Source organism: Cylas formicarius, unplaced genomic scaffold (assembly GCF_029955315.1).
Source record: "Cylas formicarius isolate icCylForm1 unplaced genomic scaffold, icCylForm1.1 PGA_scaffold_8__14_contigs__length_24414737, whole genome shotgun sequence".
NCBI lineage: Eukaryota > Metazoa > Arthropoda > Insecta > Coleoptera > Brentidae > Cylas > Cylas formicarius.
In genome coordinates, this window is record NW_026844361.1 from 13,937,988 (window position 1) to 13,954,457 (window position 16,470).

The window sequence follows — 16,470 nt, forward strand, 5'->3', positions numbered from 1 at the left end:
CACTCAAAAATGGCAGCTTGTGCAACACCAGCAGTATGGACAGGTGCATTATCGTGCAAAAGACGTACGCCTCTGGTCAGTTTTCCTCGACGTTTTAAAAGAAGACAAAGTTTTATCGTGATACTGGAGCTGCATCTATGTCGTGCCGGGAAATTTTGGCGCTAACTTAGTAGTATCCGGAAAAGGTCAACGTATGGGTTGGCATTTTAAGAAACCATACCATTGAACATTTTTTTATTGATGGGAATTTAAATACAAACAAATATCTAGATCTTTAGCGTGTTCAAATAGTTCCAGCTGTTCAGGGTCTTAATATCCCCGTTCATAAAATTTGGTACCAACAAGGTGGTGGCCTCGCACATAATGCTAAGAGGGTTCAGGATTTTCAGAATGCCACGTTTCCTAATCGCACAATAAGTGGACAGGGAACAATTAAATGGCCACCTAGATTTCCAGATCTAGCATCAAATGATGGCAGACACACAATCATGCAAATTATTTAGAGGAATTCGTACTAAAATTATAAATGCTATTAGCAATGTTACTGCTGAAACACTGGCCAAAATGTTAGTTTTGGTTTAGTTTGGTTTTAGTTTTATTTTTAGAGATTTTTATTTTTCGTGTCGGTGAACAGCTACGATTTTATTTTTTTTATTTTAGTCCAAACGAAAACGTATACGAAAACAAAGAACAATAAATAGGTATATTTTTTTTGAAGCCTTGTGAATACGTCCAAAAATTTAAAAACGTACATATCATTAAAATTGCTAGGGGGTACCACCGAGTGAATTATTTGAAATGAAATATTTAAGTTTCCATCATTGTGCAAGTGGTACCCCTAGCTGAGTTAACTGAACCTCAATGTACCTTCAACGGTTCCGTGTTTCACCTAGAAATTACAAAAAATTTTTTTTGATCAAATATCCTCTGTCTATCAGTTGATAAACTTATTTAATGGCATCCGTAATGATATTGACGTTTTCGGTCTTATTCGCTCACAGTTTACCACATTAATTAAACATAAATGTGTGTTACAACGAATTTAGTATATTATGCGCTTCTACTATTATTTTGTAAATAAATTTTGGTCTGTTAATTGAAATAGTTGTATTACGGACATGTGCCAACAATTTGCTGCTGCATAACTGTCAGGAAAAGTGGTGGGAACAACAGAAACTCGTGTGTAAACGGCAAACAAGTTTGAAACTAATGCGAACGAGAAAAATACATTTCGAAGCCAGTCGACAAGAGAAACCAGTACGCCGAATGACGTTACGACCTATCGCGTTTAGCACTCACGTTTATGCAACCCTTCTCCAACATGCGTTCCGGGGTGTCGTGGAGGTCGGCGAATTGCACGGACACCTGATGGTACATGGGCAGGAGCAGATTCTCCCTGTTCCTGATTTTCGCCTCGATGTCTTCAATCTCTTTCGGCTTCTGACGTTCGGTCTGCAAGTGGGTGGTGATGCTGGCGGACCGTTCCCTGACCGGTTGCTGCTGATTGAACTGTTTGATTTTCTCGTCGAACTCCCGGAGTACGGCGTCTAATCTGTGCATCGCCTTCAGGAGGTCCTTCTTCCTGAATTTCACCTCCACCAATCCTTCCGGTTCGAGGACTCCGCCTCGAGCTGTGGTGTCCGCATACATCTCCATGTACCTGGAATTGATGGTGGGATCGACGACCGCCCACGCGCCGCCCCTGAGCTCCCCGTTGGGCGGGATGTAAACGATGATCGGCTGTTTGTACTGACGGAGACCGTCGACGATGTAGGCACCAAATTTCATCACTTGTTCGTACATGTCTGCGGCACCAGACACACACATCGAGGTGGTATTAACATTAATATACGACCGATCGAAAATCGAAAAATTGATTTTCAAAATACAGACAAATAAGTCGAAAAAATATGCATTACGTGTTTGTTTTTCTGAATTATTTGGTTTTGTGTTGGATACAGTGTCCATTTTACATACAAACTGATGATTTAATATGGAAGAGCAGCCTGCAGATATGCGTTTTATAGATTTTTTTTATAGATCTTTATATATACAGGGTGTTTTCTACTTGAATGTCAACAATTAAGGAGGCGATTTTTGGGTCCATATGAACATATGTCCTAAACGTCTTAACATTTAAAATAAAGTATATTTTTTTAATAGATAATAGATATTTTAATAAAATTTGGCACACATGTACACCATGTGCCAAATAAAACGACCAACTATACGATCTGGAAAAAGTATAAAAGTTTATTGGACTCTCCTGAAGATTTAAAATATTATAATTTTGTTGATACAGGGTGTCCCAAAAGTGTCCCCTCCGACATCGAATTTGTTATTTTAAATGAAACACCCTATAGATCTCATAATTTTTGGAATCCTTGTTTAAAATAAAGGTCACTTTCTTAAGAAATTCCTATTCGAATTTTGAATAGTTTGGGCGGAAATTGAGGTTATGTGTTTTTTTTTTCATATTTTGCTTGCTCCACATAAAATTGTGTTGTGATGCTACTGATCCAGGTATCGCAACGAAAATTTAACCATTCAATGTCAATGTCCCAAATAGGTGGTGCCGTTGTGGCGAATTTAATTAACAAAATATCAATATTTTCAGATTCTTGGACAAAAAACAAGGTAAGTTTGTAATTTATCTTATACTTAAATTTAAAGCTGCCCACATTAGGTCCCTTGTTGCCAATATTGGGTATTTTTTAAATAGGAAAAACACGATACTACTTCTTTTACAGATATAATACTGTAGATATACGAATAAAACCTATCGCTAAAATACAGGGTGTCTATTAATTCGTGAATATTTTGAGAAAAATTCTCTCTATACTACCCACTTTAACAAATTTAATAAAACTTCAGAATTCATGTTTAAAGAAACATTTAATAGTTAATTATCTAGCTTGCTTGAAAATACCTAATAACAAAAATAAACAATTAAAATTTATAGGTTCACCAAAAAACTATAACTTATTTAAAGGAAAAATAAAATATATACTAACAAAAAACTTGAAAACTATGAACTTTTTAAATAGAAATATAAAAGACAACAAAAACAAATAGAAACGTCAAAGTTTGTTTATACCTTAATGCGACAAAAAAAAGATTGCGATGTCATAGCTAACTATATTTCTAATATTTTGATATTTCTTTATTGTTTTGATGCCAGGTGAAACAAGCATTTTAAGAGGGACATTTTTAACTAAACTTTATGAACCGAATTAACGAACACTTTCTAGTATTAAATCTTATAGATAATTAACTACCAAATGTTTCTTTAAATATGAATTCTGAAGTTTTATTAAATGTGTGAGAGTGTGTAGAATAGAGTCGATTTTTCTCAAAATCTCTACGTATTAATGGACACCCTGTAGTGTTAGCAATAGGTTTTATTCGTATACCTGGAGAATTATATCTTTAAAAGAAGTAGTATCATGTCTTTGCTATTTAAAAAATAGCTAACATTGCCAACAAGTGACCCAATGTGGCCAGCTTTAAATTCAACAAGAATTTATACGGGTGTTATCTTAAACCTCGAATATCTCAAAAATTAAGTAAAATTTAAATATAAGATAAATTACAAACTTACCTTGTTTTTGTCCTAGAATTGATATCTCAATAAAAATATAGGGTCTTTCGTTTGAAAATCTTGAGATTTTGTTAATTGAATTCGCCAAAACGGCACCAGCTATTTGGGACACCCTGTATAATCTGAGGCGCATCTGTTAAACTGAGTAGCGCATCATCTCCTTAGTCTGTGGTTAAATTTTCGTTGCGATACCTACATCAGTAGCGCCACAACACAATTTTACATGGGGCAATCAAAATATGAAAAAAAACACATAACCTAAATTTATGCCTTATGAAAGTGATGTTTATTTTAACCAAGGATTCCAAAAATGGCGATTTATACAGGGTATTCCATTTAAATTAACAAAGTTGATGTCGGCACCCTGTATCAACAAAATTATAATATTTTAAATCTTCGGGAGAATTCAAGATACTTTTGCAAGAAACTTTTTTTCGTATCTCCTATGGGTTTCCATATTGTATAGTGGGTCTTTTTATTTGGCACACGGTGTACCATGTATCAAAAGGAATTATTTGGAGTACCAGAATTTTTTTATAATACCATTTCACCTGTCTATATTGGCAGACCCTGCTGATTTCCCTTAAAATAAAAATAATTCTTACAATCCAATCATTTATAAAGAAATTTAATTTTTCAATTTCAAAGTTGTACGGTTGTGTAAATTTTCAATTTTTTTCAATAAGTTGTACGGTTTTCGTTTAAAAAAATAAAAATCTTTCTCTGAATGAAATGAAACGAAAAATGAAATATCTCACAGCATCCGGAGAATTATTATCATCATTATTTATTACCTAAGTAATTGTCTATCTATTGTCATTTTCAATATTGTATCCTTCAAGGTGGAGGACACTTTCAACATCTTATCTAGTTCCTATGTCCTACTTGTTTTCAAAAAGGTTGTTATTAATTTATTAACAGGCGATTTTGTTAAAAATTATTAATGGTAGTGTTCTCTTTAAAAAATAGGAATCGTAAAAAGAACAGAATTCTAATATTTTTTTGCTGATGGTAACTCAAAACTAGATATTTTGTTTTAGATAGACATTATTTTTTTCACAAAAAAATTCTCGATTTAGCCAGTGCAAAAGATTATTATAGACAGTCAGCGGCACGGCATTAGGGTTGTGGAATTGACCGGTCATTTTTTTTTGTGTCAACTAACCTAAATAATTTTAAAAACACCGTGAAATTGATATTTATTTATTTATAATTTTACCCAAATCGTTAAGTATCGTATTCGGATCTTCTTTGAAGAGGGTTATAGGTAAATTGGACATCACAAACGCACAATAAGTTTATTTTCAAAGAAATTAGTGGCCTTCCATCAATGTCTGCCAAAATAGACTTACGAAATTCTATACCGCCGCCACTGGGGTATTTAAAAAAAAAATTACACATGAAAATAAAGAAATTGAGTGTTCTCTGTATTTTAAAAATACAGCTAAAAAACAATTATTATTTATTATTAATTATTTGGTTATGTTACGTTAAAGATACGCCTTAGTGCAAATTTGATTTTTTATGTGTAAATATATTATTTGTGTTGGATACTGTGTCCTTTTTACATACAAGCTGTGGCTGGAGGAGGAATCTGCAGTATGTGTTTTATAGATTGTTTATAGATAAGTAAGACAAGCAGGAACAAAATACGCCTTTTACAGAGACGTTTAGTTAACTATTTTCCTGATTTAGGACGAGTGCTTATGTACTTAATATCCAGTAAATATCAAGTTATTTTAGGATAGTAAAAAATAAAGAAAAATTCATTCGGCGTCTTAAAATTTTACAAATAATTCATATTTTTCCTCTTTCATTCTACATGTGAGGCTGTTTGCTTTTAAGGAAACGAATAACAATTTATTATAAGAAGAAATTGAGAAACTTTATATGGAAGTTCAAAATTTACTAAAACTTCCGAAGGAACCGGCAAAGCTTTATAATTATATAATCTTAGTTGACTAAAATACATTTTTTTCACTCAGATAAAACTATGAATTATATTGATGTTTTTCTTTCCACCTTATAGTGTCTATTATTCATGTTATAACATGGTTTCCAAAGATTTCATATTTTACATTAAATATACGGTACCGTTGCGGCCGTATCTCAAAAATTATTGCGTAAAAACTTAAAATTTAATATGGACGCGATGTTGCCAAGTGTACAGGTTCGAATATTTTATTTTAAATGAACAAAATATGTTTTTGTCTAGTTTTTCAGAAGCAAACAATTTAAAAATGATGTACCTTAAACGGATACTTTGCTTTAAAATTAATATTTGCACACCTTCAAATTGTTGTCTCTTGGTTTAAATTCAACAGATTTTCATGGAACATCGACAAGTTTTTTTTTATTAGTTTTCCGAACAGGGTTCGTTGTATTGGTTGGTGTCTTTTTAAAACTTTTAAATACTTCCTCCGTTTTTAAGAAAAATATGTTCGCTGTCAAAAAAAAAAAGGTTAGTTACCTTTCATTCCTCCGCTGAAACCTCTCCAATTCGCAAATATTATCAAGGGCAGGTCCTCCCTGGAAAAGTCCTGAATTGCCTGGGCCGTCTTGTAGGCCGAATCGGGGAACCACACTGAAAGCAATTAGAAAACTTATGTTCATATATTCAAAACCGATGCGAGTATAAACTTATAGAAATTATATATTATATAATATTCATCAATGAAGGATAAGAAAGTACAAGAAACAGCAGCTTATTCACCAAAATTTATTTGTCATTACCTTAGGCATAGGATATTACAGCTCGAAAGCATAAAGTTTATTTAATAATCACCTGAAGGCAACTGGAGCTACTTGACCGAGGTGAAGCTTTGAGGAAGTAATCTTTATAAACTCTAGTTCTGAATTTTTATATCAATGAATAATATTTTATGTTGGTAGTGTATATGAGAAACTAATATAGCTACTAGACACATAGAGACCCGGCCTATGCTGAGAAGGTCCATTCAACACGCGCGTGCGCGAGATGTCATTAGCTCCTCTTGGAATAAAAAACTTGGTAGTTTAGGCAAAATCAACCCAAGCAACTTTTGTATTTTACTTTAAGAGTCTGTCTCCAGTAATTTTTCCGAAGAAATGGAAGGTTGTATAGAAGACAAGTAAATTTACGTCATTTTGGAAAAGTTTTTGAGTCTGTTAGGTTGGAGCTATTGTTCTTTCAAATTAAAAATAACATGGAAAGCAACCAACGTGGTTTGTCAAGGGCCTGTCTATTCGGATTCATCTTGTTCCGTTTAGAGAACCTACGGAAGAAGGGATAACGTTCGAGATGTCTGCGTTTCTTGTAACCGACTTTTAAAAAGCCTTTGACAAGGTTCACCGCCGCACGTTCAACTTGGAAATTTCGGTTGGTTTATCGTTTACTCGAACAATTTTGACGACATTTGCATTGGAATCCTAATGGGTACTTATATTCATAGTTTTTAATAAATATTTTCAATTTATTCATTAAACTGACCAGTTTTCACAACATTCATAAAAAATGGAGTTTTGATAAAATGACAGTTTTTAAATTATTTTTAATCATTTGTTTGATAAAATTTTACTTAAATATTTCTCAACGGGTCCATTTAAAATAGAGCAGTCTTATAAGAATAATTAAAAAATATTTCACGATAATTATATTTCGGTGAATAAAAAAATTCACAACAAAAAGTTGTTTTTCTTTAAATTCTTCAATCTCTGACCTTGAATACCTTTGAAATAGTTCGATTTATTGAAAAAGCATAAAAGACCATGTTTGTAGAGCGCTAAATTTCTTATAAGAATTATCAATGAAACTGGCTTAATGATCTATGATAAGATATGACGACGATATGATATGAGGATAATCTTCCCATTAATATTAAGAGCTTATACGTCATCTAGAGGTAACTTGTGTGCCAGATAAAAAAAAAATCGTTACTTTTGACCCACCTTAATGTTGCTGTTAATGGCATAATATCGGCTTGCGTGGATATGACTTTGTTGTATTTGTATATGATCTATGAACTTTATTTCCGGACTCTTACAGTACATGAATACTTCTACTGTGGTTAATTCGCCTTTAGGCGTGGTAAATTTTTGCTCTGTACCGCACTTTGAACCGTCTGCACTTATATGTTGACAAATGTCAGTGGACTACGCTATATGCCAGGCTGAACCTCTCAAGAAATCCAAATGTGAATTTAAAATTAAACCATATAATATTAAAACGCGTTAACGTTGTTTAAGGGTTATTTTGGGCTCTAAAATGTGGTTCGAGTCCCATCATCGGGATAATGTAGAATTTATTCTGAGAACTATTGAGGGCCTAAAGAAGCCCCAGAATACTTTCGAGAAGCTAATACTAAATTATGACCATATCGCAAGACGTTGCCTTGTATAAAAGCGGAGTGCCACGCTCGCTAGTCAGTCAGGCGAAAAGAGAAACCGGAGCGTACCATTTCTGTCGCTTACCTTGGCCCGCTTGGGACACGGTCTTCGCTTCCGAGTCCAAATTGGCCGGGTCGGCGGGTAGATTGAGCTCTACCGATCTTGTTTCGACCGCGATGACGCCCAACGGTATGCCGCCGAGACGGGCACGCCCAGTAACCACGGTTTGCGCCCACGGGTTCATGATCTCCGACCAAGAACCTCTGTCGAAGAACCCGCTCTCCCACGCCGTCAGACCGGTTGCGCTGGTGGTTTCCCTGCCTGCCAGCATCCATCTCGGATCGTACGGAGTCTTGGTCGGAACGAACCCGATTTCCCTGTCTATCGGATCGGCCGGTTTTATGATCGGCACCGGCGACAATTTATCTTTGGGCATGTACGACAACCATTTCAAGATGGTGTATATGCCGTCGAGGTCGCTCTGCTCCGTTTTGTGGGAAATGCCGTTGTTGTACATAATCTGGACTCCGCCCAATTGGTTGTTGGAAGCGTACACCTGTAGTATTAAATAATATACTAGGTGTTGTTTTGTAATAATAATAATAATAATAATCTTTATTGTCTAACAGAATAACATTCATTTAGAAGACAATTTCATTGTAAGAACTATAAACTACAACTATAAAAATTATTCCCTTCAGCAATAATAATTATTTTTGTCTTGTGTGCCTATCGATTCAAGAATTTCGTCAACTGATAGAGAGGACCGTTGATCAAAAAATTAGTTCTTGGAGGTACTAGGTGAAATATAGGTGATGCACTTACAATCCTTGAGGGAACATTGAAGTTCAACTGGCTCAACAACGCAGGACAATTAACTAATGAATGGCAAAGTTTATCAAAATAAATAAGAACTAAAAGTTCAGATTTTCAAGAAATTATATATTTTTACAGGACAATTGTTTCGAAAACACCGTGTCTTTATCAAATGTAATATTTACAAACTACCGTGCTACTATATATACCAAAAAATGACAATAAAACCATAATTGATGTTGTTGTGATAAGTTAAGTTCAATAAAGGAGAGGTATTTAAATCTAACTGATCGTTAAGCAATACATTTGAATGTCTCATTCTGTTAATCTCCATGACTTCCAATAAATTTAATTTTCTACTTTTTGTGGCTGTATGTAAAATACCAAAATTGTCGTAAAAAATATGTTTTTCTGTATTTAAGTGTGTAGCATAATTAAATTCTGGACTATTGTTTTTAAACTCTCTTTTATGTTCGCTAATGAAGGATCTACCCGTTTGTCCAATATAAATTTTAGGACAACATCCGCATTTCAACCTGTATACCCTTGATTTTTGATATTTTGGACATTTCGTTTTATTGTTTTTTAACAATTTTCCTATTGTGTTGTTAATTCTGCTATTTTTAAACCACATTTTGATAAATGTTTTGAAACTTTTTCTCTGGGTTCTCCTATGTTTTAAATTGTTCCTGTTCTGTATTAGGTTTCAGATAAATAGAGTTGTTTGTAGCCGTTGTTGAGTGCAATTTGTTTAATGATATTAAGTTCTTTGTTGTAAGTATAAAGAAGTCTGTGTATAAAAGAGTGAAATGCAGCCATTTTGTGTGTACAAGGGTGATTTGAGCTGTTATGTATGAGTGTGTCCGTGTTTGAAGGTTTATGATAAATGGAAAAATCTAATTTGTTTTGCGTTTTCGTAATAGTTAAGTCTAAAAAATTAATAGAGTTATCCTGTTCAATCTCGATAGTGAATTTTATACGATTATGTAATGAGTTAATGTAATTTAAAAAAGAATCCAATTGTCTGTCCGTTTCCACAAAGCAAGCAAAGACATCATCCACGTACCTATACCGCCATAGAAAACTATTACTTAAAGGATATTCTAGTATGATATTTTCCAAATTATCCATAAAAATCTCGGCTAACAAAGGACTAAGTTCGTTTTCCATAATCAAACCTTCCTTAGAGATGTAAAAAGTTTATATAAAAACTGACACTAACAGTGAAAGAATCTTAAACATTAGTAATAAATCACTCTGTTTCAGTCATGGAAGTGAAGAAATTTCAATTTGAGTGATATACTTGCGAAATACTGGTTGCTACACCGTGGAACGTGGTCACATAACTATAGTGTAACAGTTTTAAAGTATGTTTTATTGCAAAATCTCTAGAATTTCTCACTATAAATCCCAGCATTTTTAGTGCACCTCTACAGGCTTCATCGATGTGATTTCTGAAGGAGAGTTTTGTGTCAAACCCTCAGGTCTTTAAAATTAAAGTTTAACTTTTCATCCTTGGAGTGTGACAGGGTGGTCGCCTGGGTAGTATTTGTATATAAACTATGTAATGGTCTTATGGATTGTCCAGAGCAACTTAATTTTCGTGTACCTTTTTTTAATGCCCTAACCAACTACCTCTACCAATACTGGAACAAGCTTGACAGTAAGACTGACGTAGATCTATTCAACACCAGTCTGGGCTTATTTAAAAAGACTGTTAAAGAATATAATGTGACCAAAAATATAGTGCTTTTATTGCTTTGGGATTCCAAGAATTTCACAGTACCTTAATCGTAGACTTTTGCAGACCATGGTCAAACCCATGAAATTTTTATTTGAAACGTAAATAGACCATTTTAAATTTGATTAAACATTGATGCTTCGGGATATTTTCGAATAAGTAAAAGCGATTATTTTAACATCAGGTGATGTGTATCGTTCTTAAGAGTTTAATCTAAAATGCAATATGTTTGTATACGGAGGTATTTCATCCTTCCCGTAAGTACGTATTTATGTACCTGATTCTCGAGCTCGAGCCATTTTTCACCTGTTTTGTTTGAAAATTATAATTTTTGTGTTGTGTGCTTGTCGATTAACAACATTTTTTTTCTTGTATTTTTGAGTCTTCTACATAGTTCTTCGATTTGTAAACAACAACAGTCTTTTTTAAAATCTTACAATTAAACATTTTCTGAAGGTTCCTGTTTTTTAACACTTTAAAATGTGGAGACCGTGTAATGAAGCAGATGTTCCCCTGTTAGAAGAAGAGATGGAAAACAACGCAGAATTTGAAGACGAAGCGGAGATGGTAGTCGAACCTAATGATAATTTAGCAGACGAACTACTTCAGCAAATAAAAAACGGAACCACTTGTCTTCGGATGCTAAACACATTGTTTTCAATGTTTACAATTTTATAATAATTTCAGAAGGGGAAGCAGGAGCAGCAATAAAAACAAGTGACATGACGCAAAGATTGAAGTGTGGATTACCATGAAAACATGACCGCGGAAATAATAATGCCTCGTATACTTATCTACTTTTGCTTGTCATTATCTATATCTAAATATATTTAGTTTTATGCAAATCTGGAAACATCAACTTGTAATCGGACAAATATTTTTTTTAGTTATCTCTATAATTTTAAGCCATCATCAGTCTGTCCTGTAGCTCCGATATTTACCAAGGAATATATACAGCACTCCATTCCTTATCGAACCAGAGTAACTATTTTAACTTGCCAATATCATGAAAGCACTAAAACAATATTTCAACTACGTACCTCGCGTCCAAGGAGCTTGTTCAGAGCGGCGTAACCCGTGAGGATGATGGGTGAGTTCTCGATCTGTATCACCCTCTGGCCCAGCCTGACCAAGTAGGAGCCGATGCCGATGGCGCGACACGTCACCATCGATATGGTGACCACTTCGTCGTACGCGGTCGACGTTTCGCCGGCAATTAAGCCGGCGTACTTCAGGTTCTCGACGCCCAGGCCGTCGTCTTTGCCGATCACGTCGGTCAGTTTGTACCGCGACTGACCTTCGTCGTCTATTAATTCGGCCCGCACCTAGTAAAATGAGTGATATTTAGCGACATCGACTGGGGACGGGGACATGCACTCATTTATTTATTTATTTGCAAACCCGAACGCTATCAGCAGACGAATCTGTCCAATTACAGAATAGCGCATGACAATATAAGGCTACGGTCGGGGAACCGGGGTAAATTACCCCAAATGAGTAAAAAGTATAGTATGTTAGTTTTTTTTTTCAACCTAAACAATTTGGCGACATATGCAGGCCACGCTATCTCACTCCCCACCACTAGAACGTTCTCGAGTTATATCTTTGCGCAGTAAAGCACAGCCCCGGCAACCTGCCCAGTCCGTGCCACGCCGTTAAGATACAAATACATTGACAAGACGACCATTTTATCATTAATCATCGATATATCGAACAAGGTAAGCTGCCATTTGAACATTTAATTCAAGTATTTTACAACTATTATTTTCTGTATCCCTTCAGATGGTAGCAAAAAGAAAAAGAACACACCAAGACGAATTCCTAGAATGCTACAATGAAACCACAGTGTGTTGTATGTCTGAAGGTACCGACTTGAGAATCTTCCAAAAAAAGTCAATTGAGGAAACATTTTGATAATTTGCACCATTCACACCTGTCTTCCAAACCGCGAGAATACTTTACAAATTTAGAAATATCTGTTAAAAGACAAATATTGAATAGCAACAACTTGTTTGGTCAAAGAGTAGAATGGCTGAAGATCAAACAACTCCGATATGAAACAGGAACAGTGGACCCCCCATTTACCACTTCATCATAAAAATTTAATCTATATATATTTTTTATGATGGAAAATTGACCCCCCCAAACGATTTTTTAAAATTTTGATTATAACAACACTTTTTTTTTAATGAAAATTTTAAGCACTTTTAATTAAAACATAGATTAAAAATCAACCGTAAAAGATGAAATTCACTGCTCGTCATTAGTTTAAACAAAATGAATTTATTTATGGCAGCGCGCCGGGCGTCGAGCGCTGTGGAAGCTCCGCGCTGCCGAGCGTCTCGAACTGCATTGTAGGTTTTATCAGTGATAATTTAAAATAATAATACAAAATATTTTTATAAGACAAATGTTATTATTATTTACGTTATTTTATTACAATTTTTATTATTGAAATTTTATTTTCTTTTAACAATGGTATAAAGCATACTATCAATTTTTTTTATTATTTTTACCAAACAGCGTAAATTTAGAAAAAAAAATTCAACTTTAAATTTTTAAAACTGTTATGGTGTATATTTATTTTTTCTAGGTAATTTAGTAAATTATTATTTTTAAATTTACTAGTCAACACTCCATCTTTAGTTAACAAAAGAAAAACCGCTCCGTTACGATTTTCATTTGTTTTTCGCGTATCCCAGTAAATAACAAAATCATTTTAGAAGTCATTCCTGTCTATTCGTGACAGAAGTGTATACGCAAAGCATGAAATAATTATTAAAAATAAAAGCTGAAGTGTTGTTGACTTGTGTTTTTTTAGTTAATATTTTAGTATTATAATTTTTAATTATAATATTTTTTGTGATTTAAAATGGGCCGACTGAATTATGAAATTATGTGGTTAAAAAATTAGTTTTAATTATCATTTAAATATAATTTTGCCAATTTAGTAAATCATAAAAATGATTTTGGTGTTGATGCTGATTGGAATTTTTTCGCTACATCTCGTCGCAAAGGAGCGTGTGATAGCTTAGCAGGGAGTGTAAAACGACAAGCTTATTGTGCTAGTTTCCACTTTCCTTTTTTCAGTAGCCCCAAAGTTCTTTAAAAAAAAATACCAACCACGATTCGAACGCTAGGTATATACATTTTTTTTTATTATGGTAGTAGATTAACAAAAACTTTCACTATGTACTTCCATTAAAATAAACTTACAAGAAATAATTGATTTTATATTTATGAGAAAGTGACCAAGTCCAATTTTCCTTCGAATAGAAAAATAATAATAGGTATATGACTATAATAAAACAATACTTAAGTTATTTTGACTATTGCAGTAGATTAACCAAAACCTATTCAATATGTATTTTCACTAAAATAAACTTACAAGAAATAATTGAATTTTATATTTGTTCATAAATCTTCAAATATTAATAGCTTAAAACTGGTCACTTTCTCTTGTACACCGACGATGCTATCTGGTCAAATAAAAGTGAAAAAAAAACTTTAAAAGGCATTATAAATTTTACCCTTTTTTTTTTAATTGAAACTATTGGAGTTTTGATCAAATTGCCAAATTGACTGTTCGCAATTTCTCGCGCCTTCCTCCACTTACCGCGTGCGCGCGTCTTACCGAATTGTAAGGGCTAACTTTGGCGTAGTCCTCCGGCGTCAGGTACAGATACTTGAACCCTTTCTCGGGGTCGTCGTCGTCCTCCCACGCGACCTTGAACAGCGCCTTGACCTCCTCCGCGAGGCCGATCCTGGCGCCTGAATTAGCCGAGATGTAGATCCTCGGCAACTTCAAATCGCGCGCCATCTCGCTCGCCAAACCGTAAACCTTGTCTTCTCTCGGCCCGAACGAACCGATCAAGTAAGTGATGTCGTTGGCGATGACTATGACGTCCCTCCCGTCCGGATACTCCGGAGTGTACAGCGTTAATCTCCACGCTACCATGCCGACGTTGTTCTCGCCCGGTACTCGTTTCTGCTCGACCAATCGACTCTCCGTTTCCGGATCGAGCACCAGTTCCATCAGATCCATCAGTTTTTCCGGCTTCAAGACCGTTTCCGAGATATGCTCCTGACTGTACTGGTTCCAGTGGAGGTCTACCATTTGCCGAAACATCTCCGGGAAGTCGTACACGTACGTGGTACCGTTGCTCTGCGCTTGGAACCGTTTCTGTTGGAGATAATCCTTGGCGAGGTACGGAGTCGATATCGGCAAGCCGTGCATCGGACCCTGTTTGGTACCGTACGCCTGGAACCTGATCTCTTCGGTCTCCTTGTCGATCACTTCCGTGTACATGTTGATGTCCAAGTAGTACCCGCTGTCGTTCGCTATGCACAACCTGATCGTCGTGGTTTCGGCGTTGGGCGCCGGTCTTATTAGCATTCGTAATTCCGCCTGCAATACCTGTAAACAATCCGAATTCTAATATCGACATATCAAAAAAGGTGATTCATCTAAAAAACTGGGAAGGTTTCAACCTGTATTCTCCGAAGAACTTGGCTATTGAACGAGACAATCTTTTTTCTTTAACAATCAGGTCTAGGAGAAAAATGAGAATTTGAGGACCATCAGCTGATACTAAAGAAGACCTGACGGGAAGAATTGATTTGCTAAAAGATCCGACGAAGAAGAGTCCAAGTGGTTCTAGGAAAAAAAAAGAAAACATTTTTCCGCAATCAGCGAATAAAAAAAACAGTCGAAGCACTTCAAAGAAAAAAAAAAGAATTTATCGACGATCAGCTGACACTAAAGAAGAGGCGAAGCAGAAGGAAAAAAAAGAAGAAATTGTCTACAATGGAAAAGAGTACAAGTATTTCTAGGAAAAGAATTTGTTGTAGGAAACAAAAGAAAGAAGAAAAAAGAACCGACGGAGAAGAGGAAAAGAAAGAAGACAAATTTGTCGGCGAACAGCTAATACTAAAGAAATGGCAAAACAGTTCTAGGAAGAAGAAGAAGAAATTGATGACCATGCATGCATGTTGATACTAATGAAGACCCGGGGCAAATGACCTTGGTAGTAGTCGCCATAGAAGTAAAGAAGACCTAACGGAAAAAAATTGTTTGCGATCAGGTAATATTAAAGAAGAGTCGGGGGAGAACAGTACAAGCAATTCTAGGAAAAAAAAGAAAGAATTTGTCTGCAATCAGCTAAAACAAAAAAAAAACAGTTAAAGCAGTTCACGGAAAAACCAAGAATTTATTGACAATCACACTAAACGAGAGGCGAACCAGTTTTCTAGGAAAAAAAAAAGAAATTGTCTATGATCAGCTAATATTAAACAGGGGCCAACGGAACAAAGTACAAGCATTTCTAGGAAAAGAAGTCGCTTAACTTGTTGTAGAAAACCAAAGAATTTGTCGATGATCATCTAGTACTAAAGAAGAGCCGACGGAGAAGAGTACAGGCGGTTCTAGGATAAAGAAGAATAATTTGTCAGCGATTTGTTTGTACCAAAGTGGCATTTCTAGGAAAAGCAGAAAGAAAAATTTGTCGGCGATCTAAAAAAGACCGTCGCAAATGATCAAGGTAATCGTGGCCACAGAGGTACAGAAGAAGTAAAGAAGACCTGACGGAAAGAATTTGTTGGCGATCAGCTAATATTAAAAAGAGTCGAGGGAGAACAGTACAAGCCGTTTTAGGAAAAAAAAGAATTTGTCCGCAATCAGCTAATACAAAAAAAAAAGCCGTTGAAGCATTTCAAGAAAAAAAAGAAGAATTTATAGACGATCATACTGAACAAAAGAAGTAGTTCTAGGAAGAAAAAAGAAATTGTCTACCATCAGCTAATTAAAGGAGTGCTGACGTTAAAGGGAACAACCATATCTAGAAAAAGAAGAAAGAATTGTTGTTGTAGGAAACAAAAGACTCTGACGATGATCAGCTAGTACTAAGAAGAGCCGACGGAGAAGAGTACAGGCGGTTCTAGGATAAAG

General features: G+C 35.1%; 1 protein-coding gene across 6 annotated transcripts in view; it reads right to left on the reverse strand.

Moving 5' to 3' along the window:
- The window catches only part of LOC132706752 (acetyl-CoA carboxylase), a 92,413-nt gene that overhangs the window by 3,524 nt on the left and 72,419 nt on the right, over positions 1-16,470 (reverse strand). For all 6 annotated transcript variants that reach the window (XM_060678259.1, XM_060678256.1, XM_060678257.1 and 3 more), the window contains 5 exons: positions 14,158-14,940; positions 11,564-11,848; positions 8,051-8,522; positions 6,072-6,185; positions 1,300-1,805 (listed from right to left, as the gene is read on the reverse strand). In XM_060678259.1, coding sequence (XP_060534242.1) covers positions 1,300-1,805; positions 6,072-6,185; positions 8,051-8,522; positions 11,564-11,848; positions 14,158-14,940 — 2,160 coding nt within the window. The remainder of the gene's footprint in view (positions 1-1,299; positions 1,806-6,071; positions 6,186-8,050; positions 8,523-11,563; positions 11,849-14,157; positions 14,941-16,470) is intronic.